The following is a 16,067-nucleotide window of genomic DNA, read 5'->3' as shown; positions in this document are numbered from 1 at the left end:
GTGTTTTAATCTGGCAAAAATTATGGCAAATGGTGGCACCCTGCCTATTAGTTTTATTCCTCAGCCAAAACCTTCTGGGGGTAACTCTGAACTTTGGTGTATCACTAGGAAAATTTCCACAACGATGGACTGAAACACTCAAGTCAACATATCTGGGTAAGACTTAAGATACAGCTAAATCCTATGGAGGAGTATTAGGGCAAGACATAAGGAAAATGCGTTTTAGTTTGCATTTCGAAAATGTGAGAATAAAGTTCAGCTTTCACCATTAGTGCCAAGCCTAAGAAAAATAAATCATGGAGGAAGGTTTTTTTATTTTGCATTTCAAGAGCAAGTCGAAATGCTGAGAACAAGGTTGAAAATACCGTGTCAAGAATAAAGTCCTCGTCTGGTCCATCAAACTGTGTCTTGTGATGCAACACCTCGATTCTGTACTGCACACAGGTGTAACCATCGTTTACCTTTGATCTGTCCATTACCAGCTATTTCAGTTTGCACAATTGCAGCCACGTCTTTCAACTTTATGTGGTTTCTCTTGAAAAGACGCAATTTTCAGCACAATCTCGACAAATTCCCAGTACACACGACTACACGGTGTTTATGTGCTGAAAAAGAAATGATTTCCTGTAATTTCTGGTTACAAAAGCTGATTCTGAAGCACAGTTTCACTACTTCACAGTAGTGAAACACAGGGTGTTTTGTAGAGGCTTTTAAATACTTGTCATTTGATTATATTCTTGAATTCTTAAATCTTAAAATGTCAGGTTTATTCTTAACATTTTGACTTCATTCTGAAAATGCCATTAACAAAAATTTTCATTTTTTGTCTTTTATGCCTGGCTCTAATACCCCTATAAAAAATAGGATTGTCACATTCAGTTAGAGGTGAAACATACCGCTTTGGTCGAATGAGGAGGGTAGATCATTGTTCAGTGATAAATAAAGGAGCCCAGCCGTCAGGAAAGTATGGGAGTGAGGGTTGGCTGAAGGTTCAAGAGGCAGCCTTGTGACCAAAAGATTGCAAATTGGAAACCGTAATCCCCTGTTGCTCCACTGGAGCTGCTCAGCAGCAGCAGCAGCAGCAGCAGCAGCAACGGCATGACAACACTGTGGTTAATGCTCCTGGGTCCTCCCAAACTCCCTCTCCTGACTCTTTAGTTTACTGCCTGTAGTTCTATCTGTGACTAAGATATGATATTAATGATCAGCATCATAGCAATAATAATTTCAGGCAACTCTAAACATCCGCTTGGTTTGCAGGCAAATAAATATACAAGCTACTTTGAGTCATCAGCTGAATATTTCACTGCTTTGCACCATCTCTTACCCCGAGAAGTTTGAGTGAGCAAACGGTCTGTGCTAATTTGTAAAATAAGATGTAACAGGGTCACAATGTCATACGATGAATTATAAATGTATCCAAACTTATTCCTGTTATAAGACTTTTGGGGGTTGGAGCCTAATGATAAGACTTTGCATCTATGGTTGCATAATCTGACAACCCCTAAAATGGTTATTTGACATAACAGCAAGTCTGCTTAAATTTACTGCAGATGAAAAACATCAGATGGTATTTACTGAAGACAAAGCCTGCCATCTGATGGACAGTGTAGAACCCGCAGGCAGTCAGCAGCTTTCCATACAGTGCAGACTTTTTGTCCAACATGAATGTTTTACTCCAAAAATGTCTTCTATATATCATATTGTTTTTAAATTAAGTGTGTAAATCAGATTTCTACATGTATTGTCTATGGAGGGTTTACACCCCTCTCTATCTGTGTTAATACTTGCAGTCTAACTGGTGTGTGAGCAGGTCCACAGGATGATAGATTGCCCTGTTATCTACTATAGATGTCAGTATGTTATCCTCTGTTGATCTTGGTTTTCTATTCTGCTCCTATCTGTACCTATCTTGGGAACAGAAAATCATTGTCACTTCTCTGACGTTGGATGTAACCACACAGCTGCTGCAACAGCAACAACAAAGCAAACAGCAGTGACAAGTACAGTAAATATCCAGTTCACAGTTTAACCTGAGCTGAGGACAAAACTGTCAGGAAGGCATTTAGCCAGAAGCAGCACTGCTTTCATCCTCGCTACAGAAATCTTGGAGACAGAGACAAGCAGTGACTACGCTCCTGTGAAACAGACAGGACATAAATATGAATTTATAGCACCCCGCTTAAACAAGCAGTCGTTTTGCCGCCTGGCTTAATAAGGTTTGGTTTTGTAGTTGTGGAGATGTGAGACAGTTTGAAGCATTGTGATGAGAAGCAGAGAAGGTGTGAGGTGTTGTTATTGCTGAGGTCGTAAACAAATGTCAGGTATTAAATCTAATGGGTAGCTGTGTAAAATTAGCTCCTCACGACTTTTTCTGAGTCCAGAGAAGCTGTGTTTTCACTGCCCAATCTCTCTCACAGCAAGGGAGGAAATTGCCTCTCATGTACACTGCTTCATTTCTACATCACAGATGCAAAATACGGCTTCCACACACTCTGTTATAGTACTATACATGTGAATTTTAACACATCTTTTCCAAATCATTTAGGCATACTGAACAGATATTTCAACCAGCAGATTCTACGAAATACTGTTTATGAGTGACTGCTTTTCATATGACATTGGCACTTTATTGTTCTAGTATCTGTCACCATCAGTAAACTAGCCTATAGCTTTACACCCAACTCTTCTCTCTTAAGCCAACGTGTCAGCACCTACTCCAAGCATGACACTTTCATTCTTGTCCAACAACTTATCAGCAGTCCATATATTACTTCATGACACAGTGACAAAAGCTCTGCTCAGGTCAGTGTCTCCAAAGTGACTCATGTTCCACCACCACACCTCAAAACTGCTTCATGTGTTGTGATTCAAACACTGCAAACATGTAGCAGAGTGAATGCGTCCTGCATCACATTAGGAAGTTATTGGGAAGATTTGCACAAGAAAGACAAATTATAGTTAATAAAAATAAAGAAATAAATGAATGACAGGTTCATTTAATTTCAAAATATTTTAATTAAGGTTTCCAAAAAGGAAAAACAAACAAGCAAAACTAAAACACACCAGGGTTGGGCAGACACATTCCACAGGGCCACACAGTATGCATCAGTGTGCAGAGCAACCTAAAGTAGACATGACCCTGAAGCCTTAAATGAAACAACAGCCCTTTCCTCCCACCCCCCACCCATCCTCCTCCTATCCTCATTTTTTTTCTTCCTTTAAGTATTGCTAAGGCACAATGTCAAGAATTTAATATGCAGAATAGCAACATCCATGGAGTCAGGTTTTACTTTTTAAAAATGTATTATGTCAAGGGCTGAGTAAAAAAAAAAACATTGAGAGCTGATGATGTTTGGGTGTTAGAAAATGAGACAAAAAGGGTTCCCAGGTCTTATAAAAAACATTTCTCCTAACTTCTGGCAGAGAAGCACAGCATCTCTAATTTATCCAATAACAGATACAAAAAAATACATTTAAAATAAAAAATAAGGCTAGATGTATGTTTTACTAATAAAATCTGGAAGTGTTCTAACTGGTAGGGATTTCACAAACTTAAAATATTATATTCAGATTATTTATTTCCAGAAATAAGGTAAATTCACGACACTGGCTTTTTGCTGAATCATCTCATTTTATTGGAAAATTTAGCCAAACATGATAAAAAGATTCACAATGAATTTCAGTTATTCTGAGAACAGTAGAAGAATATATCAATATCCTTTATGTTGCTTTATGTTGACATTAAGTTTGTCGTACAAGTAGTTTTCCAAATCTTTCCAAAATGTCTCAGTATGTGGGCAGTGCTCTAAAAATCCTAATATATCACTTGTACTTGAGGAAGTAATGCAAGAACTGTAGCCCAAACAGAACCCTTATTGATTCATATTAGAAATTAAATTGCAAATTATTTATTTTATTTTATTATTATTATTTCTTTTTTGATATTTACTGATTTTAACCATTTAACAAGTTGCACAAGCATGTAGCACACTCACCCCTCACCCCTAAGATAGAATATATGACATTACATGAAAAGAAATTATAGTTATTAAAATAATAATAATAATAATAATAATAACAGTTGTAAAAAAAAAAAACCCATTAAACTACATACGTAAAAATCAATAATAGTAACGATTTATTAATAATACTAATTATTAACGATAATAATAATGCATCGTTTAAGCACACATATAGGACTAAGTGCATACTTACAAATTCATTTTTAATAAATTTGATAAACTTTAATAATAAATTCACTGAGGAGTTCTTGACGCACGACGCCGTCAGCTATCAGCAGTTGCATTCGGGCGCGTGACAGGACAGAAAACCATTCCGTGGAAACAGCTGATAAGTTTACAAGGACACCTGGATCAAACTTCCCCTGCTGGACTACAACATCTGACACCCAGGAATCTGCCTCAGGTCGCTTGAACGCAGCGAGAGGTCGCTGTTTGTCTCCAAATAAGCAAGTTAGAAGATTACAAAGTCGCCGGTTATTTTGTTTTCGCCTCCACCCTCCAAACCTGACGTTTAACTGTTAACTACGTTTGATTCTGATGATGGTGAGTTTGCTCTCATGAACAGACGATTGTCTGTTATATATTTCAGGAAGCTATTGTTAGACTGTGCTCTAGGATCAAGTCAGGTGATGCACTAAGTTTGCAGCCTTATTTTCCTACCTCTGTCCTAGTTAATGTGTCTGTGATTGATGCACTGATGAAGTCTTGTAACCATGGTAATAAGGTCTGAGACTTCTTCAGCGCACCTGAACGTCGCAGGCCGCCCCATTTTACACTTTATTAGGTGTTCACTGCAAGACTTCATTTTAAAAAAGCTAATTAAAAAAAACATTTGGTTTTGTTCTAATGGTGGGACCAGTGAATATTTCCCTGCAAATTTCAGTTAAGTTCGTTTGTTTTGTTTATTTCTTTTTCTATTTTTGGACCGTTAGGTGCAGAAACAGTTAATCAGTTAATTAAAAATAAATCTGCAACTATCGTAATAATCGATTAATCAGTTCAAGTCAGTAAGCTTTACTGGCACTTACTATGAGTTACCAAAGAACAATTACAATTTAAGACAGTGAAAATTCAAAAATGGTAAACAGAAATGCATCGCAAAATTATAGACATACATTTTAAAGGGATTGAAACTATATTTTACAAGAGAGACCTGGTCAAGGTAGCCACCAATCAAACATTTAAAATGCAACAAATACAACATATAAGACAAACCCACAATAAAACAACAACTATTCAAACATAGTGGCCTCTAAAGAAAAACAAGCACATGTCTCTGTCACTAGATTCTTTATGATGCTCTTAAATTCATCAATCAGTGATCTGTGATGAGATGAACTATATGTTGTTGTGTTGGTTGTCTCTTAGGCTGTGATATGTGCTGACATATGTTGCTGTGTCAATGGCACTGACACTATTTCCTCCAAATAGATGTTGCATTTTAGTCTGGTCAGAGAGTGAACCAAAATCTTGGAGTTTTTACATTTAATTTTTGTAAAGACCTTTGTTCTGATGTCTTCATTTGTGCCACACTGTAGCGGGAAATGTTACTCTGTGGACAGAGCTGACACAGCCTGTCTTCTTAAGGCAGCCTGTGTCCAGACTGTGATCACTGAGTCTGTACATAGTGTCTGTCTCAGTTTCTGATCTGTCACAGTGGTCAGATAGTTTGCCATCCTGCACTGTCTGTTTAGAGTCAAAGAGCACTGAAGTTTGTTTCAGGTTTCTGTGGTAGATGTCCAATAGTCGATGTAGTTCTCTTTTTCTTTAGCTATAATTTGGTTGGGCTGGATTGTGTGAGGGTTGTCCTGAGGCCTTGTGCTGTTAGAGGAGGTGCCTCAGGACCAAGACCAGAGCCCAGTAATGGTAGGAGTTGGTATCTCTTGTTTTTAGGTGTTTGTAGAATTTGATTACTCTTTTTGTATCTTAATTAAAAGGGGGAATTGGCCGAGTTCAGCTTGGCATCCATTTTTAGGGGTGTTTTTGTGGACTCTGAGTATACCCGTGCAAATCTCAGTGTGTAGGACTTCAGGGTGGTGTCTTTATTTTTTTTACAAGAGGACCCCACACTTCACAACCATACAGTAAAGTCAGTTTGATCATAGATTGGAATATTTTGAGCCAGATTCTAACAGGTATCCACTTATCAGGTGTATATGTAATGATTTATGTACCTGTTAAACTCCTTTTTTCATTAAGTGTTTCTGTTACTATCAACCTTTTTTAACTTTATTTTTCCTCATCTCCTTGTTTAAAGATGAACTTCAGCACAAATGCCCATTGCGGCAGTCACACTAGCAAAGAAAACATTCCACCTTCAAGCAAAACGGATGCATCACAGGTCCAGAGAGCCAAGCAGCGGACAGTCCTCGGTGTGTTGTCGGACAATGAGCAGCGTGGTCGATCCTTCAGCCAGGTCAGTGAGAAGGACACTGTAGAGGTCATTTAACTTTCTGATTCAGTTTTCCCCTGCAGAACATTCACATTTCAACTTAACGTGGCAGTCATGCTGCCTCCTTTTTCTCCACAGGGGGGCCATTTTTCCAAACACAGTTCGATCTCCGACAGCTCCCAGCTCGCCTTCCTCGGCCATCCCTCCAGTTCCAGCTTCGATGTTTATGTCGAAGAAGCTTGTGAAGTTGTTCTTGCAGCTTCTGGTCAAGAGGTGGTCTCGGACAGCTATTACTTAGATGCAGAAACTGATGCAATGCAAAATGAAGATTTGAGACTCCTGCTGGACCTGAGTACAAGTGAGTTTGGCAAATGCAAAAACATCTACAAAGGCTTTTTTCTTGTTCAGTCTTCATTTTGTTAACCTACTGCTGATCACTCTTGTAGGTTCGTGCCAGGATGTTTCTATGCAGTCTGACACAGACAGATCCCTGATGTCAGAGGAGGTGCTGCGTGTTTCCGAGTATACAGAGGACATTTACCTGCACTTGAGGGAGAGTGAAGTGCGAAATTATCTTAACTTCTTATCACTGTGTATATGAGCAGGATTAAAGCATTGTACTTACGAGACTTTGCCTCTCAGCTCAACACAAATACCTCATGAGAACTGCTTTCGTTTCTAATGCCAGATGAGGTCCAGGCCAAAGCCAGGCTACTTAGAGAAACATCCAGAGATCACCAACGGCATGAGGGTTATCCTGGTGGACTGGATGGTGGAAGTCGTCCAGGAATACAAGCTTCGTACTGAAACTCTGCACCTTGCCGTCAACTATTTGGACCGCTTTCTTTCCTCCATAGCGTATTTAAAACGGAACAAGCTGCAGCTGGCCGGCACAGCTGCATTATTGATCGCGTCGTAAGCACGTGTTTCTGTTTCTAACAAATTTCCTGTCCATTTCAGTTTTTGATTTGTCAGAAATCTTTAAAGGTCCGATGTGAAGCATTTAGTGTTATGTAGCGGTGAGGTTGCAGAGCTGGAATGTCTACTGTGTGCCAAGTGTGTAGGAGAAGTACAGCGGCTGACACGAAAACGCAAATGGCCCTATCTAGTGGCAGTGTTTGGGTTTTCCGTTCTGTGCTACTGAAGAAGGACATGGCGGACTCTGTGGAAGAGCACCCGCTCCATATGTAGATATAAACGATTCATTCTAAGGGAACAAAAACATAGTTAGAAATATATCTTATATCATTTCTGCCAACAGATGCCCCTAAATCCTACACACTGGACCTTTATTGGTGGTTGTATAAATCCACCTGAGTGCAATACAGTTACATTGACTCAGTAATGGGTGACAGTTGACCTGATGTCGCCTGATGTGTCACTTTGTAGAAAATATGAGGAGATCTTTCCTCCCGAGCTGAACGAGTTTGTGTACACCACAGACAGCACCTACACCAAGGAGCAGCTGGTCCACATGGAGCACGTGTTCCTAAAAGTGCTCTCTTTCAAAGTGGCAGCCCCCACTGTAAACCAGTTCCTTCGCCTTTTCATGTCCATCCACTCAGTCTGTGCCAACACTGAGAACCTTGCCCTGGTGAGGAAAATCAATAAGTCAAATGCCAGCCAGATTATTGATTTGTGCCCACTGCCTGTGAAATTATAGTTTTCCGTGTCCCTTGATCATATTTTGACTCAGTGATGTGTGTTTTTTTTCTGCTTCTAGTATGTGGCAGAGTTAAGCCTGCTGGAAATCGATCCATTCCTGCAGTACACCCCATCTATAGTGGCAGCTGGAGCCTACTGCCTCGCCACCTACACTGTGAACAAATCTCTCTGGGTACATTTATTCAGATTCTTGGCTCCCTTTTATGAAAAGATCTTAAAAAGAAATTCTCCAAAATGTGACCTTTTAAGCTCTTTTTCCACATTCCAGCCAGATTCCTTACAAGCCTTGACTGGTTACACCACGGCTGAGATTGTCCCCTGTCTGACTGACCTCCACAAGCTATACATCAGTGCAGAGAGTCACCCGCAACAGGCCGTCAGGGATAAGTATAAGAGTTCAAGGTAAGGCGTAGTTTAGTTTTTTAATTAAGTTTAAATATTTATATTTAGGCAACTTTCAAACGGGTTATGTAAATCACAGGCCTTTGGGATCTTTCATGTGTGGTTTGCAGATTATCTTGGTGATTAATGCATCCAGGACACACTTTTATATCACTAGACTGATGTGTGTTATCTCTGCGTTTACAGGTATTGTCGTGTGTCATTGATCACTGCACCTGCTGTTCTGTCTTTGCCATGAATAACTGCCCCACCCGTCTTCCGATGCTTCTGCCAGAATCTAATTAGACTGTGAACAAAACAAACACACCTGATTCTACTGCCAATCCCACATGTGCTTCGCTCCTCTGGACACCTAATAACTTTGAGATTTTTTAATATAGTTTATGCAAATACAACAAACCATTTTTAATAAAGCCTACATCGTGACTGAAGAAATTTGATACCTGCAGGTGTTCTTGTAAAAAGTTTTTAAAACTGATGAGTCATCTTTTGTAATACATCTATATTTTGTTCATTATTATGTTGTGTTTAAATCAGGAATTACAGCATTTACCATATCTTTTAAAGGGATTTTAAAATATGTAAAGCATTTTTGTGAACTTTTTTCATGTGTCATGTCTCACTGTAGTGCTACATGTGAATGCTGTGAAATGAATTACTACACTAGGAAATAAGATAAGATAGACTTTATTGTGCCGAAGGAAATTTGTCTTGGAGGTACCTGCCGTTAAAAGATACAAAAAAGTTTATACATATAGATCCTACATATATACAGTCCATACACAGAGCTGTCGCTGTTCACAATTTCACACACTCAGAACCTACAGGACATGTACAGACTGTCATCAGCCAACAAATTGTATGCTGCCCATTGCACAACACATCTGTTTTACATAGTCATCATAAAAATAACAGTTATGCTGGGAATATATATATATATATATATATATATATATATATATATACACACACACGCACACACCTTTTATTTTTACATTATTTATTATATATTAATAAAGATAATACATATTATGTATAGAACATTTATTATATATATAATAAATGTTTGTGTTATTATTATGGTTGTTATTGTATTCCCTCTAAATAATTTTTGAAATTTGCTTTATAGTTTTTTATTTTCACAAGAAACCATCTCTGTAAGGTGTAGCCTGTGTGTTTTATTTTGAAAGTGTTGGCCGGAAGCCATTTTATCGCTCCGGGTGGTTTGACGCTCTTGTGTAGTTCCCGGGGGTGCGTCACATCAATTTAGTGAGTGAAATGAACACATTGATACATGTAGTTATATTGACACCTATGAAAGTACAGAGGAACCGTCGGCAACTAAAATAAGGACTCTTTGAAACAACTTATTTATTGTTTTTTCTTCTTCGTCGGGATATTAAAGTTCGGTTGTCCAGGTAAGTCACCTTTAAAGTTTATCATTTGTTATTCAGCGGTCAGGCATGATATCTGAAATGTTAACAGTTTGCTACATTTGATACTGACATGATGAGTAAGTTTGGAAACTCTTATTTGAAGTGTAAATGTGCTGTCTGGGGAAGACTTCTTAAAAGGAAGCTCACAGGCAAGTCCATGGTCTCGTTGTTCAGGTTAAACCAGATGTGTTCACGAGCTCAGACTGTTAACAACCTGCTCATTGCCGCTGACAATAGCATGACAGAGATTTTGCTCACATTTATTCATGTACAGTGCCTTAATTTGGAAAAAGTACCTATGACGGTGTTGACAATGTTTTTAAGATGTTTGTTCTTTGCTTTTCACCCCTGGTGTAGTTGCATATGTCAGGTACATGCTCTTTCTGTCTCACTGTTATTTACATATAATCCCAACTGTTCACCGGAAGTGCACATTTTGAAAATCATTAAGACTGAAAATATACTCCCAAGAAGTCAATATTTAATATTTGTGTGCATTCTGGTTAAGTTTTATGCACAAATGTGCCTTTTTTCTGCATCAGTTTATGGTGTAGATGACTTCAACTTCTGACAAAAATAGAAGTCCTCTGCTACTTTAGTGATTTTATTTGAGGAATGCACATGTTGTAAATATTGATGGGCCATGTCCCCTGCATCCCTCCCTTTATCTACACCTAAATTTGTGTGTTGAAAAAAAAAAACTGGCTGAGGATAACTGTAAAATACTGTAAACTCAGAAACTGCAGAACATCTTTTGTCTCATTATGAAGATAGCACTTGTGACTTCTTCTCTGCTTCCATCCTTCCTTCCCAGTCCTAGTATCCCATCACCTCCTTGGTATGGCTGAGCCTGCTGAGCTGCTGCTTATCAAGGACCAGTATGAGACAGCTGGTCACTCTCTGAGCCGTGGTTTGGCTGCTGAAGAGGCTGGGCTAAGAGGAGAGGCCCTGGTGTATTACAGGAAAGGTCGACAGCACCTTGCCCAAGGACTGGAAGTGCCCACTGGGGGGGCGAGGCAGCAGGGAGCAGTCTGGGACACAGCCAGGCAGCTTCAGCAAAGAATGAGGGAGACTCTGAAGACTGTCAACACCCACCTCTCTGACCTGGAGACCTCTCTGATGACAACACAAACCCAGAGGAGCCGCCTATTGCAGGAGCTTCCTCTTAATCTTTACCCAGACCTGGCACCAAGCAGCCAGCCTCCCCAAAGCTCCCTCCACCATCTGTACCCCACCGTGCCTGCTACCACCACCCAGAACACAACCCCAACACTCCCTCCCAGACCTCCTTCCCCTGCTGTTCCACACAAGCACACAGTCCCTGCAGAGGCCCCAGGAGCTGTAGCCATGGCCAACCCGAGGGACCAGCCTCCAGCGTATACACCACAGCCAACTCTCGGCCACCGCAGTCTGTCTTATGGTCCTGTCGGAGGCGGCCTCATGTCAGGAGGGCAGACTGGAGCAGCAGCTAGAACAGATGGGAATGAGCTGCTTTTCATCCCCTCTGGGGTGCAGATGTTTTTTGTGGCGCCAAATGGGCAGGTCAGCTCCTTGTCTAATCCAGGCTACCTGCGCATCATCGCGTTTGAAAGTCAGCAGAAGGATGCCACTGCTGGACGACCCTCAGCATATCTACATGTGAGTGTACACACAGTATGTTATCTGAATGCATGTGGGCATGTCTGCAAAGCATTTTCCTTGGGCGTGTGTCTTCCAGGTGAGTGTGTGTGAGCAGCAAATCACGTCACTGACTTCTCTGAGTCATTATATTGGTATATAGTGTTTGAGTATGAGTCAAAAAGAAACGTTAAGCTTACAAATATTATATTTTTGTCTGGGTGGTGCCCACTTTGAGTTTGACAGCACATGCACATGATACTGAAACAAGTCAAAACCGAGCTTTAAAAGTTGACTCGGATATGGCATTTATTCCTACGTCAGTGCTTTAAAGGGATGATCCTGACCTGTACTTGTGCATACTGAAATTTGTCATTAATTGGTTAAAGGCTGTCCTATCATTGTATTTATACTTATGTTTAAGCAGTATTACTCTCCACTTTGGCTACTGCATATTCAAAGACATTGCTTAATCTCATCAATAAATATCACTGCTCTGTCCATATATGTGTCCTTGTCATGTGGAGCCGTCTGACAGCCTGCTACATTTGTGTGAGGATTTTTATACTGAGTCAATATAGCACATAAAAAGTGCCAGTAATGTATTCTGACACCTCTACAAAGCGTGTATTATGCCCTGCTGTGTACTGCAGTGCAACCCATGACTCTGTTTCGTGGGCTGCTCTCCCGTATTCTGGCCCTGCTTTGTTTTCCCAACAAGACAATGGTCCCATTAACAGATGAGTCTGCGCTTCTGTTGTGCTGCTGGTCAGTGTCCTGCGCCCTCATTGGGGTCACTCTGTCAGGCGGCATACCAGTGTCACGATGCAGCAGCAAGTCTGTATCTGTATTATGTCTGTGTGGATGACTGACACCAGTCCTGATGGGGCTAAAAGCCTGTGATGTGTCTTTGAGAGGGGGAAATGGGTCAAAGGGAATAGGGGACACTGCTTGCTGGGAAATGACGATGCATTTTTGTGCACCTTTGGGGTCACAAGAAACCACCCTACACATGTAAGGTTCAATTGGGAAAAAGCATTGGACATGGGATGATTTTCAGTTCACATTTTATGAGCTGGAGAAACAAATAAGCACTCAAAACAGAAGACTTCTTGTCCTGCTTTTCTGTCCATGGTACAGGGGTGACAACCTTCATCATTTCCCCAAATCCTTATTTCTGTGTGTCTGTGTTTTCAAGGTGTGTGACTGGTTGTACCCGCTGACCCCAGACACTCCGGTGCTTTTGGCCAACTCTGGCATCTTCATGTTCCCTGACATGTTGTCAGAGACGCCAGGGTGCTACGTGGGCATAGTGTTGTCCTCTGAACTGCCTGCTGTCCAACGAGAGACTTTTCAGGACCTTATCTCGCAGCTCGCTGAACTCCGGGTCCAGGTCAGTCTATTATGTCCGTATGGAGCAAATGTAAGGATGGGTGTGCACGCTTTGAAACAATACATAGGAGGGTGTTGAAAGTAAACCGTAGTTACTCATGACTACACCTTTTAGTAGCATCCATTGTCTCACAGCGTCACTTTATTCTTGACTTCACAGGAGGAACTAAATAGTTGTCATGCTGTGGGTAAAACATTCTTTCCCAGTTGAGTCATGACTTAGAGGAATGCACGTTACCTGTTTGGGCGTACGCACATTTTAAAAGCCTCTTGCTGTGTCTCCTGTCGTGATAACTCTTAAGCAGTATGACTTAATGGATTCCCTGACAGGGTCCAGAGGGGGCAGGGGTAGAAGTCATTAACCTGAGTGAGAAAATCCCCCTTGGTCCCATGAAAGAGCATGAAGCGCTGACAGTACCAACAGGGGACAAAGACAAACCACCACTTCCTGGATGGAGTGAGAAGATGGCACAAGGAATCTTGTCAGGTGAGGTCGTGTGGGCCCTGATAAAGGAAAACAAAATCAAAACAGAATACGGTATTATAAGCAGGTGGTACATACAGTGGATATTTACAAAAACTACCACTAGAGGGCACCGTTTACCTATGTAGCAGTCTCCCCTGAACAGGACTGAGTGCTGTAAGAAAAACTTTGTCCAGCTACCTCTTCATTTGACTGCAGAAGGTATTTTAACAACACAACGATCACTGATATTTCTAATTTACATTTAACACCCAAAATATGTCTGTCTGTAGGAGCTACACGGTTGAGCGTAGGGTTTGTAAAAGGAGCTGAGGCCACTGGAAGGGCCATTCACAGGGGAGCAGCCAAGATCCGGGACCACATCACACCCGAGGAAACTCCTTCAGAGGTCAGCCCCCGTGTCACCAAAGGTCTGCATGTGGCTAAACAGGCCACCGGGGGTGCTGTGCGAGTCAGCCAGTTCTTGGGTAAGGACTTAAACCAGTAGAGGAAAGACTATGTTGGCCACAACTGTCTTTATCTTGCCATTGGTCGTTTGTACTGTAATATAATATAGCTATGTACCAATATGTATTACAGTTAATGGTGTGAGTACAGTGGCAGAAAAAGTTGCAGATAAGATGGCTCCCCATGTGAAGAAACAGGGTGCTAAGCTGGTCCCGGAGTCTATGAAGAAGAACAAAGATGGCAGCCCTTCCAACTGGGATGGAGCCAAGTTTGTGGCAGCCAAAAGTGTAGAAGGTATGCACCAATATAATGGAAATGTTGTCATATCAGTAGCCCTATAAAATGTCAAAATATTGATTCATGTTTTGGCATTTTGGATATTTCTTTTAGAGTGGGAGGTCCAAGTCTTTCTAGAGTACTCAGACATTTTTTATTTACATCCAAACCAGGTTTGTCTACAGTTTGGTCTAGTCTAGAGACTGGAGCAAAGCTGGTTGGCAAAAGTGTTACGGCAGAGACTGTCACAACTGTGACGTACAAGTAAGTTCAGTCATTTCCCATTTCTGTGTCTGTATTTAACTAACTGAAATGTTCTCATTATTCAACTATTGTAAATCTTGTTTCCAGCCTGTTACTAAGTCCCTCTGGTTGCTTTAAACAACAGTAGGATGCTGGATGATCAGAAACCAGCCCTCTGTGTTGCTTTCTTCGTGGTACGTTGGGAAACTGATCTGCTTTCTTTCACACCTGTTTCTTTTCAGATTTAAGGGCTTAGAGAGTCTATTAAAAATGTCTGGCAACATATGACTGCACGGGGGAGTAAAGGCAAAGACTTGTGAACTAACGGCTGATCAACTCTGTGTCATTAACCCAGATCAAGTCAGAAAATAACTCCCAATAAGACAATTTCGAAATCTAACTCAACAGTTAACATACAGAACTGTCTTTTTGTTTCATCAGACTGACTTTCTTTGATTGAATTATTTAATCAGACATACAAAGAATGTTTTTTGGGTTCTTTTTTGACTTGATGTAGTTTAAACTTCTGTTTGTGTGTCTTTCTGGGTCTGCTAACTGCAGCTAAATGTCTGCTTGTGTTGGGTGGTGCTGCTTTTGCTGTTCATACCTTCTGTAGTCTCTTTTTCCCTGGTTTGATACTAATAAAATCTCTACAAAGTGAAACATGACTGCTGTTCTTGACCTTTGTCGTGTTGATGTGAGTGAAAACAATACCAATATCACATTGCTCTAGCACAATCATTTATTATTATTTTGTAACACCAAACCACTCTTCCCCAACTTCACCATATTATTCGTGGTGAAGGTATGGTAACGACGCAGGCGACGCCACAAACACTGCCCTGAAGTCAGTGATCAATGTTGGTGTGACTGCGTACAACATTGACAATCTGGGCCTCAAAGCCATCCTGAAGACTGCAGGGAAGAAGACAGCCAAGGCCATGGTCAAAAGCCCGGAGGGACAGCAGGCGAAGACTGAGGGGAAGGAGGCGCAGAAACGAGAACTTGAAGCAGAGACAGATGGGAAGGAAAAGCAGAAGAAGAAGGAGGAGGAGCAGAAAAAATAGATCCCGCAGGACTTAATGCTGTGCTTGAATGATGCATCAGCTCCTCATTTACATTTTCTGCAACTAAATAAGGCACTCATCTCTGAAGTGGCTATTTAGTTGTGAATGTTATTAAACTACTAAGTTATTTATTTGGCTAGGTTAAGGTTGGCTGCATTGTTAAGTTTTACATGAATGAATTTGTGGTAGCAATTTAGGTTTTCTTTCTGTATTTATTGGTGCTTATTTTGTGTTTTTTATGTGTAAAATACTCAGTAAATATTCCTGTAAACAGTAGACTTATATATTGAATAGCTGTATGTATGATCTGTATGAAAGTGCAATAATAATGTAAAGCAAACACACAGATGTTGTAAAAAAATATATATATAAATTGCACATTTTAACCATGGTTACCAGAGATTAATTTTTATTTGGGATGTTTATTGAAAGGTGTTCTTATAGAGGGCCAAAACAAACAAATATCATCTCTCTCTCACACACACACACATATGCATTGTTTTTCCAATTATAATAAGATCCTCTGCGAGATAAATCAAGTGGCATTCATTGGCCATTAATGTTAACTGGTGAATTAAGAGCTCAGTGTACAGAGGAAGTCAATTTTCAGGCCTAATTAAG

At 40.5% G+C, this 16,067-nt stretch overlaps 2 protein-coding genes across 3 annotated transcripts; both read left to right on the top strand.

Moving 5' to 3' along the window:
• Window positions 1-4,354: 4,354 nt before the first annotated feature.
• Window positions 4,355-8,878, top strand: ccna1 (cyclin A1). The gene is made up of 9 exons (XM_049591222.1): window positions 4,355-4,568; window positions 6,283-6,441; window positions 6,556-6,775; window positions 6,864-6,979; window positions 7,106-7,332; window positions 7,807-8,011; window positions 8,141-8,254; window positions 8,351-8,484; window positions 8,671-8,878. The coding sequence occupies exons 1-9, from the start codon at window positions 4,563-4,565 to the stop codon at window positions 8,720-8,722; spliced, it is 1,233 nt and encodes a 410-aa protein (XP_049447179.1). The 5' UTR covers window positions 4,355-4,562; the 3' UTR covers window positions 8,723-8,878.
• Window positions 8,879-9,696: 818 nt separating this feature from the next.
• On the top strand, window positions 9,697-15,781 carry sparta (spartin a). 2 transcript variants are annotated; one of them, XM_049591221.1, is made up of 8 exons: window positions 9,697-9,902; window positions 10,735-11,558; window positions 12,736-12,930; window positions 13,260-13,416; window positions 13,686-13,880; window positions 13,993-14,154; window positions 14,310-14,400; window positions 14,622-15,164. In XM_049591221.1, exons 2-8 carry the CDS (start codon window positions 10,761-10,763, stop codon window positions 14,665-14,667), a joined length of 1,644 nt encoding a protein of 547 aa, XP_049447178.1. In that variant the 5' UTR covers window positions 9,697-9,902; window positions 10,735-10,760; the 3' UTR covers window positions 14,668-15,164. The 2 variants fall into 2 exon arrangements, with proteins under 2 accessions (XP_049447178.1, XP_049447176.1); XM_049591219.1 differs by lacking the exon at window positions 14,622-15,164 and adding an exon at window positions 15,185-15,781 and having other exon boundaries at window positions 9,702-9,902.
• Window positions 15,782-16,067: the final 286 nt, after the last annotated feature.

This window comes from Epinephelus fuscoguttatus, linkage group LG12, assembly GCF_011397635.1.
Source record: "Epinephelus fuscoguttatus linkage group LG12, E.fuscoguttatus.final_Chr_v1".
Classification (NCBI taxonomy): Eukaryota; Metazoa; Chordata; class Actinopteri; order Perciformes; family Serranidae; genus Epinephelus; species Epinephelus fuscoguttatus.
This window is presented reverse-complemented; position numbering and strand designations above follow the sequence as displayed.

Coding starts and splice junctions, on each gene's coding strand:
- ccna1 (XM_049591222.1), top strand. Junction 8,255..8,350: donor CTGTGAACAAATCTCTCTGG/GTACATTTATTC, acceptor TCCACATTCCAG/CCAGATTCCTTACAAGCCTT. Junction 8,485..8,670: donor GATAAGTATAAGAGTTCAAG/GTAAGGCGTAGT, acceptor CTGCGTTTACAG/GTATTGTCGTGTGTCATTGA.
- sparta (XM_049591219.1), top strand. CDS start 10,761: ATGGCTGAGCCTGCTGAGCTGCTGCTTATCAAGGACCAGTATGAGACA. Junction 11,559..12,735: donor GACCCTCAGCATATCTACAT/GTGAGTGTACAC, acceptor TGTGTTTTCAAG/GTGTGTGACTGGTTGTACCC. Junction 14,155..14,309: donor GGCAGCCAAAAGTGTAGAAG/GTATGCACCAAT, acceptor CATCCAAACCAG/GTTTGTCTACAGTTTGGTCT.